This window comes from Lissotriton vulgaris, chromosome 2_1, assembly GCF_964263255.1.
Source record: "Lissotriton vulgaris chromosome 2_1, aLisVul1.2, whole genome shotgun sequence".
NCBI classification, from domain to species: domain Eukaryota; kingdom Metazoa; phylum Chordata; class Amphibia; order Caudata; family Salamandridae; genus Lissotriton; species Lissotriton vulgaris.
In genome coordinates, this window is record NC_141687.1 from 840,048,850 (window position 1) to 840,065,374 (window position 16,525).

Below are 16,525 nucleotides of genomic sequence, written 5' to 3' on the forward strand. Positions count from 1 at the left end.
GATCCTTCCAATTTAAAAATGTCAGAGTTTTACTAAAAGCACACCAAGCATATCCACCATACTTGCAACATTTGACAAATGGTGAAGACCACTTCCTCTTCAAGTTCGGCCATCCGAAATTTTTCAAAAAGGTTAAATTAAAGGTTCTGAACAATGCCGTTAAAATCTGGAATCAAATAAGATCTGTCACACACATTCCATATTATAGTAACATGGCTCCAATATGGGACTCCCCAGGCACTCCTGACTGCTTAAAAGACTCTTTATCAAAACCACTTAGGCAAGCTGGAATTGAAAAATGGGGACAACTTCTATCCGGAAACTCTTTGTTATCCTGGGAACATTTACAAACAATTACAGATCATAGAATCTCGAAGTTTAAATATTATCAACTGAGTAGCTGGGTAAGCACAATTCCAAAGGGAGCCTCTGATCCGGAAAACCTAGAACCAGAAATGACTAGTGAAACGGTATTAAAAAAAGAAGTATCCAAATGGTATTGGGCATTAATTGAATCAGAAAAAGAAGATCCAACAATTGCTGAAAAAATATGGAAGAAAGACTTACAAAACAAAGTTTCAGACCTTTGTCAAATCTGGAAAAAATCAGTAGAAAAATGTTGGTCGTGCGTAAAGGCCGCTCCACTAAAAAGGAATCACCTTTTCTCTATACATAGAGCGTATTGGACCCCCAAAAAACTATCAAAATTCAAAGGTGCTTCAGTTAGATCGTGCAGTAAATGCGGAGAGGAAAAAGCTGATGATATACATATGTTTGGTGGGTGCCCCTCGCTCACACAATACTGGCAAGAAATTGGTAAGACCCTAACTGCAATACTGGCAACACCAATAACCGTGAGTATTATTTTGATTATTTTTGGGATACACTGTACTACTCAACCTAATCAGATTAAGTTAGATAAACATCAAGAAAATTTACTATTTGTTATGATCCTTTTAGCACGTAGAGAGATTTGTATTAATTGGACAAAACCAGTTCCTCCAACACATGAAAACTGGTTAAATACTACAATAAGAATTAGTAATTTGGATAGAAAAGGGAAACAATTCAAAAAGATGAAACACTGGGAAATTCTGGAAAATTACATCGAATCTAGACAATAATCTACAACCTTTAATTGCCAGAGGCTCCTTTGTTTGTTTGTTTTTTTTTTTCTTTTTCTTTTTCTTTTTGATTCCAATGATTAAGCGGTCAATAATTCCTGGCATGACTTGAAGTCTGTCAAATATACAAAGGGTCAGAGATCTTCCGAAACAAAGGAATTATTGTGTAAGATGGAGGTGTGCGGAGGAGACCTGATCAGATCAAGAAAGAGGCATACCCCTTGTACCCCCCGATAGACGATCAGGGGCAGCCTTTGTGGAACACCTTGTTGGGATACAGGTGGTCTCCCGAACGCCTTTCTTTTCTTTTTGCACAACCCGCAATATGAGGATAAAGGGAAAAAGGAAAAAATAAAAAAAAAATAAAAAAAAAAGAATCTATTCTTAGTTTCAGTATATAAAGCAGGTAGATTTCAGCCATATATGTCAGAGATTGGTATGTACTCAAGACAATTACAAGATAAAACAAACTGCGTACCTATCGCATGATGGTAAAGGCAGTATCAGTATAACAGGGGCTGTACAGCTACCCAGGTTAAAGTAGACAGAGTAAAGTGAAGATATAAAGTTAGATTACCGTCATTCAAGGTAGGGTAGCAAGCTGAGAGAAAGAGCTATCATGTTCGTTTAAACCTGATTGAATAGAGTTAAAAAAGAACATCCATTTGAGTTCTCTAATGTTCAGTATATTGGAGACATTGCCTCCCCTGGGGCCTAAGGTGGCTTTTTCAATCACAACCCATTTAAGGCTCTCCGGTGGGTGTGCAGCTGATCTGAAGTGGTCTACAAGGGGGGCCCCTGCCACTTCGCACCTTATTCTGCTCATATGTTGTAAGATACGCTGTTTGATCTTTTGTTGGGTTTGGCCAATGTAAATGAGGTTGCATGGGCAAACGATGGCATATATCACCATTGAGGTGTTACAGTTCGTTAGAGCTTTGAGCTGGATCTTGTTCTGGTTATGTTGGAACTCTTTGGTCTGTATAGTACTACTGCAGGCTTTGCATTGGCCACATTTAAAGTGACCCATTACTGGTTGGAGATTCCAGAGTGACCTAATGGTAGGTTCCTCCTTGGTGGGAAGGAGAGAACGCACAACATAGTCTTTGACACTCTTAGATTTTTTGAAGGCATGAAGAGGGTTATCAGGGTGTTCAATGTCGTCTGAGATCAGTTGCCAGTGGTGATTGACAATTTTCTTTATTTGGTTACTCTTAGTGGGGAAAGTAGTGACGCATACAATGCGATCCGCTTGGTTGGTGGTGGAGTCCTTCACTTTCAGAAGTTCATCCCGAGGGTAGAACCAGGCTCTTTTTCGGGCCTTCGTGACCAGTTTTTTGGGATATCCACGCGCTTTGAGGCGGTCCGATAGGTCTTCTGACTGTTGGAAGTAATGCTCTTTAGTGGAACAGTTCCTGCGAATTCGCAGAAACTGCCCAAAAGGCAGATTATCCTTTAGTGCACGGGGGTGGTGACTGCTGTATTGAAGTAGGGAATTCCTCTCGGATGGTTTTCTATAGAGGGTGGTTAGGAGGTGACCTTGATGGTGGTAGATAGTGATGTCCAGGAAATCAATATTTGGTTATCAGATTTGATAGTGAATTGCAGATGGGGTGATTGTTGGTTCAGCCAGCCGTGAAACTTAGTGAATGTGGTCAAATCGCCATTCCAGATTATTAAGATGTCATCTATGAAGCGAACCCATACATTAGGATGGTCTTGAAAAGGATTTCGTATATTCAATATATTGTTGTCTTCGAAGGCTGCCATATAAAGGATGGCTACATCCGGGGCAAAGGGAGCCCCCATTGCCACACCTTTGGTTTGTAGGAAAAATTCATTCTTAAATGTGAAAAAGTTCTTAGTCATAGCAATTCGAAGTAATGCTGTAATGAATTCCGTCGGAACTTGCATGGGTGCCGGTCGTGAGTCTAAATACCTGGTAATGACTGCTAGTGCTTCTTCTTGCGGGATGCAAGTATAAAGGGATACCACATCACAGGTGGCTAGCAGTTGTGTCAGTGGGTCAAATGGTGAATTTTCAACCAGATTGATGGTTTGTAGAGTGTCCCTCAAGTAAGTTTGTGTAGACTCTGCCAGAGGTTTTAAGAAGAAGTCAATATATCGTCCGAGTGGTTCTAAAATAGAACCACAACCTGAGACAATCGGACGTCCAGGTGGATCGGTCATGTCCTTATGAATTTTTGGCAGTGTATAGATCGTTGCCAGGCGAGGGTGTTGCTGATTGAGGTATTCAAATTCGGTTTTAGAAAGAAAACCTTGGTCAAATCCTAGTTGGGTTATTTCCAAGATCTCACGTGCTATTGCGTGTGAAGGGTCAGAGCGTAATTTCTGATAGCTGATCCCATCCATTAGTTGTCGTTGGATTTCAGATTCATACTTCTTGACGTCTTGAATAACAATCGCGCCGCCCTTATCAGCAGGTTTAATCACAACCTCTGTGTTGTTGGCCAATGATTGAAGAGCAGTTTTTCCAATTTTGCTGGTGTTGTACTTGGTATAGGTGTGATTAAGTAGAGCTGAGTTAACATCTCTCCATACAACTGCCTCATATGCTAGAATTTTGTTAGTCATAGTACAGGATGGAGGGACAAAGGTAGATGGAATCCTCAGTCCGGTATTGGAAGAATTTTTATATGGTCCAGCATTTCTGAAGAAATATTTAAGCCTCACTTTCCTGAAGAATTTGAACAATTCCGTGCGGACTGTAAAGGGGTCTGGTCTACTGGTAGGGACATAAGATAGCCCTTTGCTCAGTGCACGTAGTTCATATTCATTAAGTGTGTAATGCGAGATATTGACAATGGGATTGGTGGTGGGTGCATCCCTTACCAATGGTAGGTCTTGTTCCGTGTGGTTCTCTCTCCGTGTTGTTCTTGTTGGAAATGAACCTGTTTTGGGGCTTGGCCACGGCCGGTATCCCAGTTGGTGTTGTTCTGGTTCTGTTCTGGTGATGCAAACAAGGCCATATAATGAAGGTGAGGGCGTTTAACAACTAGTACACCTACTGAGGGTCGAATGTTTTAAATTAAAAGGGAAGAAACAGAAAAACAAACATTGGCAGGTTAGAGCCGATTATTAGCCCGAATTGTAGCCCTGAGCCAGTTCACTTGAGCTCCCAACATCTTACTGTTTTAATATTTATTTATGGTACACATTGTATGACCTATGGGGGCAATGGAGGCTAAACAGATTGGCGTGGCTGGGTTCGGTAAGAGCGGTGCGGCGGGGGGCAGGGAGGGGGAAGGGGGGATCGACAGATGACAGAAAAGGGGGAACATTTTTTTTGTTGAAAAAAAATAACTTACCTTGGCTCGCCACGTTGCAGACTCAGCGATGCAGCAGCGCAAGATAAGTGTTTTTATTTCATTTTCCCTATTCCGTTGTCTGTCGACCCTCCACTCTGCCACACCCTACCGCTCTTACCTGAACGGGCCACGCCTGCGAACAGACTGTGCCTGGTTTCAAGCTCGTGAACTGCTGCTTCACACTTTCTTCAGTAATCGAACTTTCAACTTGTTGATCTCCTCAGCACACTCCCCGTGGAGTTACAGCCAGGAAAATAGTGAAGCTGGACAGAGCCCATCTTTAAATAAAATGCTATGTGGTTAAACGTAACATGCCCTTGTTAAAATGTGTATGCAGTGTGTTTTAAAAACACGGGTTTCAAGCACAATATTGTCACATATTAAACCTACTTTGCCACGATCTCAGAATTATAAGTATGAGTACCTGCTCACCTGGTGAGAGAGATGAGGAGAGGGAATTCCAAACCTTGAACACATGCAGAAGGTGAACACCCACAAACCTCCAAGTGTGTGCACATTCTGAAACCGTTGCAAACCTTCATACCCTTCAAAAGAGTAGAGATGTAAGATGTTGTCAGGGTAGCAAAAGCAAGAGGAAAATTCAAAAACTGGTGCTTTAGAAAAAGAGGGCTTTCAACAGGGGAACTATTTCCCCAGCGAAGAAAAAAAAGAACAGTACAGTTATATTTATGCATAAAGAAATATATCCTCTGCTACATTTCTTTATGGGTAAATGTGTTTGCATTAAAGTGTTCAGTCACAGCTGTAGCTTTTTAAGATGACTAGCGAATTTCTTTGTGAACTGACATTTTTCTAATGTAAGGACCGCCTCATAGGAGCAATCCCGGGGATACAAGAGAACAATGAAGAGTACTGTATTAGGACCATTCAACTACAGAGCAGCCTACAGTAGGCACCTTTGACATATTTAAATGTGTCAAAAACATGCCAGCTCTTTTTTTCTTCTCCAAATTGTACTACTGTTCAGTGCCTGGTGTATTCCACTACATAGCAAAGGTGGATGTATGGGGTCAATCCGAACTTAGAAACATCCATTCTGCTGGACATGGTGCTGTTCTGTGGGGGTGCTCTCCAGGTAGACACAGGGGAGAGCACCTTCCGAACCAGGTGTTGAATGTGTCACATAAACATGCACTGTATTATGATTGATGCAATGTGTTTATCAGATGCCTTCTTATATTTTAGGTTGGTGGGTGTTATACATAAAATGTTAAAATTGTATGTGTAGTTTATATATGGTGTATAATGATTTGCATAAACTATAACAAAGCATTATGATATTGCATGTACTGCTGTAGTAGGTATACGCACGAGTGTTTCTAGGTCATTTTGCTTGCACTGCATACAGTGGGGGTGTTGTCATGTTGAATTATGTGTTCTGGGATGTGCTTCAGTGTCGCACTTCTTCATGGTCACTGGTGAGGAGGTCTCAGCAAGCATTGTGCTGCCTTTTCTACTGAGGTGTATCTATAATGTCTTTAAAAAAGCCACTTTCCTTTAGAGTATAATTTAAAACGGTTTCTTTTCACAGGTTTGCATGCGTGAATGCATGTTGCCGCAAAATAGCTACCTGCTATATTCCTTGACATCCGGCAGGGCCTTGAATTACTATTTCCCTCCTTTATTTTAAATGCATCTCTGCTTACCTTATATATAGGGCCACTGGAATTATGCGATTGTGTGTTCTAGGCAGTTTTTGCATGATTATAGATTTGCTGCATTTGCCACATAATCCATCTTCCACATAATCTGCATATTTTAACCCAAAAACCATTCTAGCTCAAATTATTCAAAAGTCAGTAAGAACACAGTGTCTCACGGGTTGATATGCAAAGGAAGGCCCTTTGGAAAGGTTTTCTTTCTGTTGCTTATTGTTATGTGTGGGAGTTAAAATGAGGCGCAACCAATGCCCAGGCAGTGTTAAAAAGTGTAAAAGTGACAAAATAGTGAAGTAATACTATCATAAAATGTGCTGCATTATGCCACATAATTTACCTTTTCTTGTCACATAATTGACTCAACCATGCCCATAATTTGTCTCTCCCCGCCACATAATTCCAGTGGCCCTGCTTATAAACCTCTATAAACTACTCTGAAATCTCAACCTTCTTCACCCCCCTTTTTTTTTTTTTTTTTATAAATCATATGCTTCTCACATGCCCCCTATAATGATCACACCTAAAATACTAATGCACCACAAAGAAATTAATGCATGGAATTGTTTCCTTTAGCATGCAAGGCTAACTAACCCCAGTAACCAGTGGACTGAATACTAACCTTGGCCTACTCGCCGTAAAGCGATTTAATGCCCCTTCAGATGTAAAATAAGAGCTATATAAATGCAGTTTCAATTTCAATTTCAAATTTGATGGTGCGAGGTGAAATAAAATGACCCAGGGGCCAAAACACCGAATTTAGTAAGAGCTGCCACCAGTCGGTTTTTCCACTGGCGTGACTGGTATTTTAGTGTCCTGGACGGTACGAAAATGTAGAAAATCATCCATATCTGGTAGTTTTACCCAGATCAGTCTGTACTTTAAACAGAAAACGTAAGGCAAAAGCACTTTAACACGAGTTCTCAAGCTGCCCTAATAATCCCTGACTGATCATTAAACTAAAGAAAGGAAGAAAAGCCATTTAAAAAAGGAATAGGTTTTTTGGAATATATATATAGATATATATATATAAAGCTTCCTCTTTAATTATCATGTTCTGGTCTTTGCAGAATTTTCCAACATAAATAATGCCGGTTATTTTATTTTCGCTTTTTTGTAGTTTTATGTAATGTAAAGTCAGGCCAAGGGCATTGGAGTGATTTGCATGAGCATCAGTTACATTAGAGAAGATCAAATTTGTATATGCTTTGGGAGAGCAAGTGATTTTCCCAGATTCACAGGATGCTCGGCTGCTTAGTTCCCAAGTTCCAAAGTTCGTATCTCTAGCCAAGGCGGCCTCACTGTGAGGTCTACACAAACACACTGACTCCTATTCTAGCCCCTTCATCCCTCTCCTATCAACCTAGACCTGAAAGACTATGGGGCCGAGGTGACAACACCTGGCACAGGGTGGCCTTTACCCACTCACCCACACAGAGGGCAGGAAAAAAAACAGTCCACAGGTTACCTTTTGGTGCCGGCCCATTGCCCAATGCCCGACTTCCCAATCCGACCCTATCAGGAGTAGCATTCCTCTTCAGTGAACACATCAGAAGTTCCACTGGTTCAGCGACTACATCAGGGGCTCCATTGGTCTTGGTAAGAGCAACATTGTTTGAAGGTGCCTTCTTTCTAACCTTAACTTTTCTCCACCTCACCTGTACAGGTTTTATGGCGGTACACTGGCCAAGCTCCCCCAAACCTCGCAGCGAACACCAAGCTCATCAAGTGGCTGCCGCAGAATGACCTCCTAGGTAAGTGGCTTCAGCACAGCAGCACCACATACTGTGCTGAGATAACACAACCATGCGGCCCAACACGCAAACCAGAGCTGGAGACCAGAGAGGGTCTTCATACAATACATTTGACAGGAAATGGGCAGGTGGGCCTAGGACTGGAAGCCCTAATTTAAAATAAATTCCTGTTCATGCTTTTATCTATGGAGATGCGATGTCCATCCCACCACTGCAGGCTTGTATAGACCCTTCCACCTATACCACAGTTTAGCAGTAGGAAACCTGATGATCTTATCTTTTGTTTGCTGCACAAGTTTGTGCTCCTCGGATTGCATCTGAAGTTGTGATGTCTGGCCCCTCAAGACACCCATTATGCTCCGACCTCCTCGAGAGATGAATGTTGGATTTATAGATGCCGCTGATATCGTGTCTGTCACTTACTGATGCTAATAAGGCACTGATTTATCACAAGAAGTCAACTTAAGTATCCTATGAAATGAGATGGCGAATACAGGCTGCCATGTCCATGGACGACCATCCTATTTATAATTTACGTAGAACACACCAGAAAATGAATTTCCGCTTGACACTAAAATAATACGGGTCATTATTAACCCACTTCATTTTTAATTTAATATTAATGTTGGAAAGGTCAAAGGTCTGCTCTCCCGATTTAAAATGGTGACCTTCAGGCTTCACACTACTCTCCGAAACAAGCTATCAGTCTATAATGCTATATTACATAGTTTAAATACTACAAAGTATTTTTATACTACAATTAATATTTATTATCAAACTGTTCTGTAACTCAGCCTGTTTAAATTGCATGAAGCAGTTAAGATAGTCTTGGTTTTAACCAGTGCTTAATTTGAGCACGTAGTTTCTGGTGCCCAGCACTTAATTGTCAATACCGGCACTTATGATATCGTGCCACAAGGTGGTGTTATTTGACGAATTTAGAGACCAGCACAACAACAGTTGTTTGTTAAATCAATATACATTTAAAATTACTAATACCTGCCTACCAAGCCATTTTTAGAGCTGGGGGGGAGAGGAGAAGGTGCTAGAATCGTCTGAATTGAGTGTGATGCTTAGTAGTTGTGTCGTTACTGCCCATGACAGCGCTGGAATAGGCAATGGGTGGTGCACACTGGAGCGGCCTCCTGAGAACGGCCTCAGCACTTCTTTTGTTCGCCAATTAAGCCCTGGTTTAAACTTATATTACATCTAATCATTTTCAGGGATCACAGGGATAGCTTCTTTGCTTCTCAAAAGTAATCACTCATATGCTAACTTCTACAATGTTTCATTTATCTATGATAATCCTATGTGTTGGGAAACCTAATCATTCTGTCCTGAGCTATCAGTGAAAGGCATAAAAGGTCACTGTAATTTTAAGAAAAATCAACAAATGATAAATGCTAAGCTATATGTTTTATGGTTATTGCACCCTGGTCTGTGATATAGCGAAAACATATACTTTTTACGCTGCAGAGTTCACTTTTCAGTGCTAGGTGGCTGTGTGACTCCACCCCAGTGAAGAATCGATGAGGAGTATATCATCCGTCACTGCCTGTAAAGACTAGCCGCAGATGTGGAGTTGGGACCGGGTGGACACCCACTTTCTGTTTTTGGGGGAATCTGGGCGGCACTCTCATGAAGGCATGGCTGGGAAACAAAATGTTCTTCCATTCCCCCTGATCTAGCTCCTGAATTAAATCTGCTTTGATCCCCCACAGGGCTTTCATCAACAGTTAGTTCAGTGGTCTTCCTCAGGGCAAGGTAGCCAGCTGTGTGGTGCAACAGAGTTCTTGATGTTGTGAAATGCTTGTTTCGTGTCTCCGCACCTCCATGTTCCTTTTGGATTTCGTCAATGTTCTTTGGGGCTCTGAGAGCTTCACCAGGTTAAGTATGAACCTCCCACAATACGTTGCTAGATCAAGAAAGCATCTTACTTCTGCTGCTGTTTAGGGTCGGCTGCCTTCTCTAATGTCTCACCCTTTCTGAGTATCAAAACTTAACACCACTCCATCTGTTACTCACCAGTACAAAGTCTCCTATTTATGTGTTTGATTCTTGGGAGTGCTGAACTTGTTCTTGGGAGTGCCGAGCTTGGCTAGCACTTGCATTATTCACAGCTCTTTTCCGTTGGTCACATCCAGATGTGTTGGAGCCCAGGAACTAGCATGAGGTATTACTTTTTGCACTGCTATTCCAAACATTATCCCATCTGAGGACCATAGTGTGATGCTATGTGGTATGCGCTTGTAGGCCCCAGATGCGATGTATGGCATACTCCATGTCTAGTTAATGTGACTTGCTTTGTTCAATGTCTTCATCAGGCCTTCCACTTCCCCTTTGGCCTGGGGCCACATTAGTGTGGTATGTCAGTGAGCAATTCCTAAAGGTTCCAGATATTCTTTAAAATCACAGCTCTGGAACTGCAGTCCATTGTCTGCTTTCAATTGCTGGTCAGACCCAAAATGGGAGATAGCATCTTAAACTTGGCCCATGTCTACTCAAAATTGATGTTGGCAAAAATGTCAACCTCCTGAAATATGGAATAAGCATCCAACATGTCTCCCATCTAGTAGTGACCCAAAGTCAACTCTCACTTCTTGCCATGGGACTTCACTTGAATCATCCGGGATCACAGGACCTGGTCTGTGGAAGGGGCCAGTGACTGACCCCAATGGCACTCAGCTACTGGTGCCTCAACGGGATGTCCATTGAAGGGCACAAGACTTCCTTGCACAGGCGGGCTTTCATTTTCTCCGCCCTTCGTGACTTAACTGCACTAGCTAGACATGGAGAGTCATGGAGAGTTTGTGGGATAATCACTCTGTGCCTTCTGTGGTGCTCAGTTCATCTTGTATGTTCCACAGTCCTTTCGTAACCGTGTTACTGCCATTGTTTCAATCTCCAAAATTTTGCAATAAAGTGTTCCATTGATTCATTTTCGCAATATCATGCTAAATATATGGACCTATTTTGGTTTCATCTGCTGTTTTTGCCGGTTATGGAGTGAATTGCCAATGTGAGTTGCCCCAACACTATCAAACTCATCAACTCCACCTCCTACAGAGTCCTCTACTGACTGTCTCTACCTGAGGTGTCTGAGTGTTAGTCGGTCTTGTTTTTGCATCCAGACTTGTACCTGAATACAAACTATTACTACTGGAGCTAAAGAACCCATTTTTAATGCTTGGTGGAGAGTGGGGAGCAGTACCAGCGAGTAGTGGTTTGAGGAGATTGTGGTCAGTTGTTACTTTGAAGGACTGCCCTTTGAGGTAGAGGTGGAAATGTGTGCAGTCTCATTTGATGGCAAAGGCCTTTTTCTGTATGTGCGCATAACACTTTACTGTGCTTGTTAGTGCTTAGCTTTCAAAGGCAATCTGCCTTCATTCATCCCCCCAGTGTGTTGCATCAAGATGGCCCCCTACCCAGTGGGACTGGTGTCGACTATAAGCTCTGACTCCTTGGCTGGGTCATATATACCATGGTTGAGTTCTACAATATGCATCGTTTAATGTTTTGGAATGCTGCTCCTTAGGCTTTTCCTCAAAACCCAGGGGTTTGCTGTTTTGGTCAGCTCTGTCGGAGTTCCAGACAGTGTTGCAAGATTGGGGATGAAGCTACCGCAATTGGTGACTAGACAAAAGAAGCTACATACTTGAAATGGTGAGGCTCGGCCTCTCTGACATCAACCCTTATTCAAGGGTCCACTCTTATTCCATCTCCAAAAAATATGTATCATAAAATCTGCCAACAACAACACACCGATCAGGTAGAGGACCCAAGAGAATATTTAAAGACCAAGCTCTAGGGACATTCCCAAATAGTATACAACAACAAAAGAGTGCCAGAGGGTCTATACAGAAGGTAAGTTAACAGTGTGGGTTATCAAGCAACACAAAAAACTATCTAACTGACTGAGAAAGATGGTAATCAATGACACACTGGCAGATGGTCAAAGATACCCATCAGTCACCACTCGGAACCGCCCTTCATCATTTGGTATTCCTTTTGGACCATCTACCCAGATGTATTATTCCCAGAAAAAAGATGACCAAGGTGGTAAATGGTCCCTTTGACTGGGATAAAAGGTAGTATGGTCTTACCACTCCTTTGGACTGGTGAGTTGCAGAGCGTAAGGCAACCAATGACGTGCATTGCAAAAAATAAAATAAATTACAAAAAAGAATAGAAAAGTGCGTTTAAAATTGGATGAGGGAGTAATGAACAATATTTATTCGGATGATTCTCGCTTCTACCAATATTAAAAATTTGTCAAGACAGGTTACAAATTAACTGTCTAGAAGTAGTACCAGGTCGACATGTTTCAGCAAATAATGGACAAGATTGTCCTTGCTTTCTTCAGGACCTAACGACAAATATTGCTACTGCAAATAAAAGTGAAAAGTGACAGTAAGAAGCCAGATATAAAGACAAGTACAGAGATCACCTGAAGTTTTTCTAGGTGACGACTCTTGTCTGTTCTTACAAGTCATGTAGTTCACTAAGAAAGCCAGAAAGAAAAGGTTAAGTGCCAGTAAGTTGCTAAACCACATATCAACACACACAATCACTAGGTCATTACTTGTGAACTTTAGTGTAGTCAGGCCATCATGCTGACATTGTCACTCGTTAACGTAGTGTCACTTATTGACATTCTAGGATACATAATTATATGCCACACGCAGGAAAAATATATGAATCTTACCACAACTTGTAAGAAGTGAAGACCTCACCCCACCTGGCAGTGGCTCAGGAGTAGAGTGAAGCACCGCTCTAAAAGGGGCAAGTAGACGAGAATCAAAAACATGCCAGACTTCGTTAAAAACTCACCCACACATACAAACACAGCCCCACCAAGAACTGTTGAAAAAATATAGAAAAGACTCCCTTTCCTATTATGGAAAACGCCGTGTAATGCGTTAACACGTCCGTTTTTGTAAAGACGGAAAAGACGCATTAACGCGACTACAAGCTGCTATGCATAGTAATGTCTTGTGGGTGCTCAACCGCAGTTCAGGGATAGTAACCAGTATGTAAATATATCCCATCAGCGTATGAGGGCTACTCCAGACTCGAGATATCAGGTTGACTAGTTCTCCCGTAGAGAATCACAGAATCTCGGATTCACCTTGAAAGAACGAGTGGAACGGGTCCCTAATACAGACATGAATGAAAGGATAGTAGAGCCCATAGGAACAAGTCTGTCTGTCACAACATATATACCACGTGTAAACAAAGCAGGCTTACCTAACCGTCGGTACTTCCTAGCCGGCGTCTAAACCGACTGGGGAGGTACCTGCGGCATATTGTAAACAGGAACAATCGGCGAAATGATGTTCGCTACCTAGGTAGACAGCTACATGTGTTTAAAAATAAATGTAAAGCGCCTGACAGTGAAGTACAAATCTGTATTAATTGCACTAGGGAAAAAGAATTGCCCATGTAGAAAGATACCATAATTCTACCACAGAAACTCCATATTGTCCAGCACAACCTGACAATGCCCACAGAGTGCACCTTCCTCTCCATGATTAACGACTGTAGCAAACCTAAAGTGAACCACAGAGGTCAGAGAAGAACAAAGAAGAACAAACAGAGGGAATTGTAGGTTACTTAGAGAGAAGACCAAGGAATCTCATCATTCAGCCCCCAGGAAGCTGTCTACCTCGGTAGCGAACATCATTTCGACGGTTGTTCCTGTTTACAATATTGGTTGCTATGGTGCCGAGAAACGGGCTACCTCCAATAGTAACTGTTGTTACACGCTCGCTGCTGGGTGGACCAATCAGCATCCGGACTAGTGAGTCACATGGCCCGCTTAGCCAATCAGCGCAACCTTCTTAAACAAGAGTGTTCTTGGACGCCGGTACCTCCCCAGTCAGTTCAGACGCCGGCTAGGAAGTACCGACGGTTAGGTAAGCCTGCTTTATTTACACGTGGTATATATGTTGTGACAGACAGACTTGTTCCTATGGGCTCTACTATCCTTTCATTCATGTCTGTATTAGGGACCCGTTCCACTCGTTCTTTCAAGGTGAATCCGAGATTCTGTGATTCTCTACGGGAGAACTAGTCAACCTGATATCTCGAGTCTGGAGTAGCGCTCATACGCTGATGGGATATATTTACATACTGTTACTATCCCTGAACAGCGGTTGAGCACCCACGAGACATTACTATACATAGCAGCTTGTAGTCGCATTAATGCGTCTTTTCCGTCTTTACAAAAACTGAGGTGTTAACGCATTACACGGCGTTTTCCATAATAGGAAAGGGAGTCTTTTCTATATTTTTTCAACAGTTCTTGGTGGGGCTGTGTTTGTATGTGTGGGTGAGTTTTGAACGAAGTCTGGCATGTTTTCGATTCTCGTCTACTTGCCCCTTTTAGAGCGGTGCTTCACTCTACTCCTGAGCCACTGCCAGGTGGGGTGAGGTCTTCACTTCTTACAAGTTGTGGTAAGATTCATATATTTTTCCTGCGTGTGGCATATAATTATGTATCCCTGAATGTCAATAAGTGACACTACGTTAACGAGTGACAATGTCAGCATGATGGCCTGACTACACTAAAGTTCACAAGTAATGACCTAGTGATTGTGTGTGTTGATATGTGGTTTAGCAACTTGCTGGCACTTAACCTTTTCTTTCTGACTTTTTTAGTGAACTACATGACTTGTAAGAACAGACAAGAGTCGTCACCTAGAAAAACTTCAGGTGATCTCTGTACTTGTCTTTATATCTGGCTTCTTACTGTCACTTTTCACTTTTATTTGCAGTAGCAATATTTGTCGTTAGGTCCTGAAGAAAGCAAGGACAATCTTGTCCATTATTTGCTGAAACATGTCGACCTGGTACTACATCTAGACAGTTAATTTGTAACCTGTCTTGACAAATTTTTAATATTGGTAGAAGCGAGTATCATCCAAATAAATATTGTTCATTACTCCCTCATCCGATTTTAAACGCACTTTTATATTCTTTTTTGTAATTTATTTTATTTTTTGCACTGCACGTCATTGGTTGCTGAAATAAGTTGGATTCAATGGCAGGAGTTGAAGGTTGAAATCTTCTTTATTTTTATAGTAGAAACACCCACAGGAAAAAGCCGCCGCTCGACTCCAGGACTCCGGGCAACTGACTAGCGTTGCCCAGAGCGCTAGAACCGAACGGGGCGATAGAACAAGAAGCAATCCCTCGTGCTGGGTGCAGCACGAGGGTGGACATCTACTACAACTTCTCCCTCTTCACAACATTTCAAAGCAAGGAAGGAAAAGAAAGCAAAAACATGTGAACTGAGACATCAAAAGTATTTTGAACTGAAACATGAAAATAAGTTTCAACTTAAAACATAATCATTAAACCTGACAGGTAACTTCCTACATCGAACAGATGGAGCAGAAGCTTGATGAATAACTTTCCCACCAATCTCAGAATCAATGGAAGAGGGAGAGGGACACATCAATGAAGCGGAGGGATCTGAGGAAGAAGAGGAATTTGTTCATGATGCGGATGCATCTGACAATGGACTGGATGAAGATGAGTCAGAAGAACAAGGAAGATCTAACCAAAAAGACCAGTCACACTGATCAAATTGTTCTTTGGTCAAACTTAATAAGGAGCGAGCCTGTGAGTTGGACAAGTGAACTAAAGCTCTCTTGTTCCACCATCCTCTGCTGCCAAGTAAAGCAGAAGCCCTACTGACAGCAGTTACCTGAACTGGGGTAGAGAATTTAGAGAGGCCTTTAGCAACTTTTCTTGGGTTTTTGATGAGAACCCAATCACCAACTTTTAAAACAATAGAACTGAAACATTTACCTGAATCATGCCTGGTCTTCATTAGAAACTGTTTTTGTGAGACTTTTTCAGATAAAGAAACATCAGAAGGTCGAAGGGTCTCAACGTTTTTCTCGGATAACCATGTAGGACACAATTTGGTGTGAACGCTCCTATTTCTTAACAAAGAAAAGGGAGATATGCCAGTTGTACAATGGGGAGAAATGTTGTATGACCAAAACTTCTCTTCAACAAAATTCCTTACATCATTGTGGGAGGAAATGGCAGTTTGAACAGCATCTTTGAGCAGTCTATTAGCCCGTTCAACTAAACCGTTTGAAGTGGGCGAATAAAGTGCAACTTTGAAATGAACAACATGTTCCATTAAAAATGAGTTAAATTTTTCGGATACGAAATGGGAACCATTATCGGTAACTACAACAGAAGGACAACCTTCAATGATGAACAAATTCCGCAAAAAATTGATGGCATTGGCAGAGGAGGGAGAGTCACAAAACATGTGGTACAACCATTTTGAATGATAGTCAATTAGAAGAATGACATATTTCATGTCATGGGGAAGGACATCGAATGGGCCTGAAAAATTCAACCCAACCTTTTCCCAAGGTTTGAGTGGAAAAGGAACAGGATGGAGGGGCGTACTAATGAGTTTCCATTTCTTATCCGAGAGTAAACATTCATTGCAGGAATCAATGTAAAACTTTACCTGGGACTCAATAGAAGGCCACCAATAATGGGATTTGATGAGTTGAGATGTTTTTGTTATGCCTAGATGCCCTTGATGTGCGAATTTAATGATATCAGGTCTGACATCAGAAGGAGGAACAAAAACATCATGCCTCATTATT

At 41.8% G+C, this 16,525-nt stretch overlaps 1 protein-coding gene across 10 annotated transcripts in view; it reads left to right on the forward strand.

Annotated features, from left to right (window-relative positions):
• The window catches only part of LOC147731260 (UDP-glucuronosyltransferase 1A5-like), a 629,871-nt gene that overhangs the window by 587,539 nt on the left and 25,807 nt on the right, over nt 1-16,525 (forward strand). For all 10 annotated transcript variants that reach the window (XM_086956282.1, XM_086956281.1, XM_086956279.1 and 7 more), the window contains one exon: nt 7,796-7,883. In XM_086956282.1, coding sequence (XP_086812408.1) covers nt 7,796-7,883 — 88 coding nt within the window. The remainder of the gene's footprint in view (nt 1-7,795; nt 7,884-16,525) is intronic.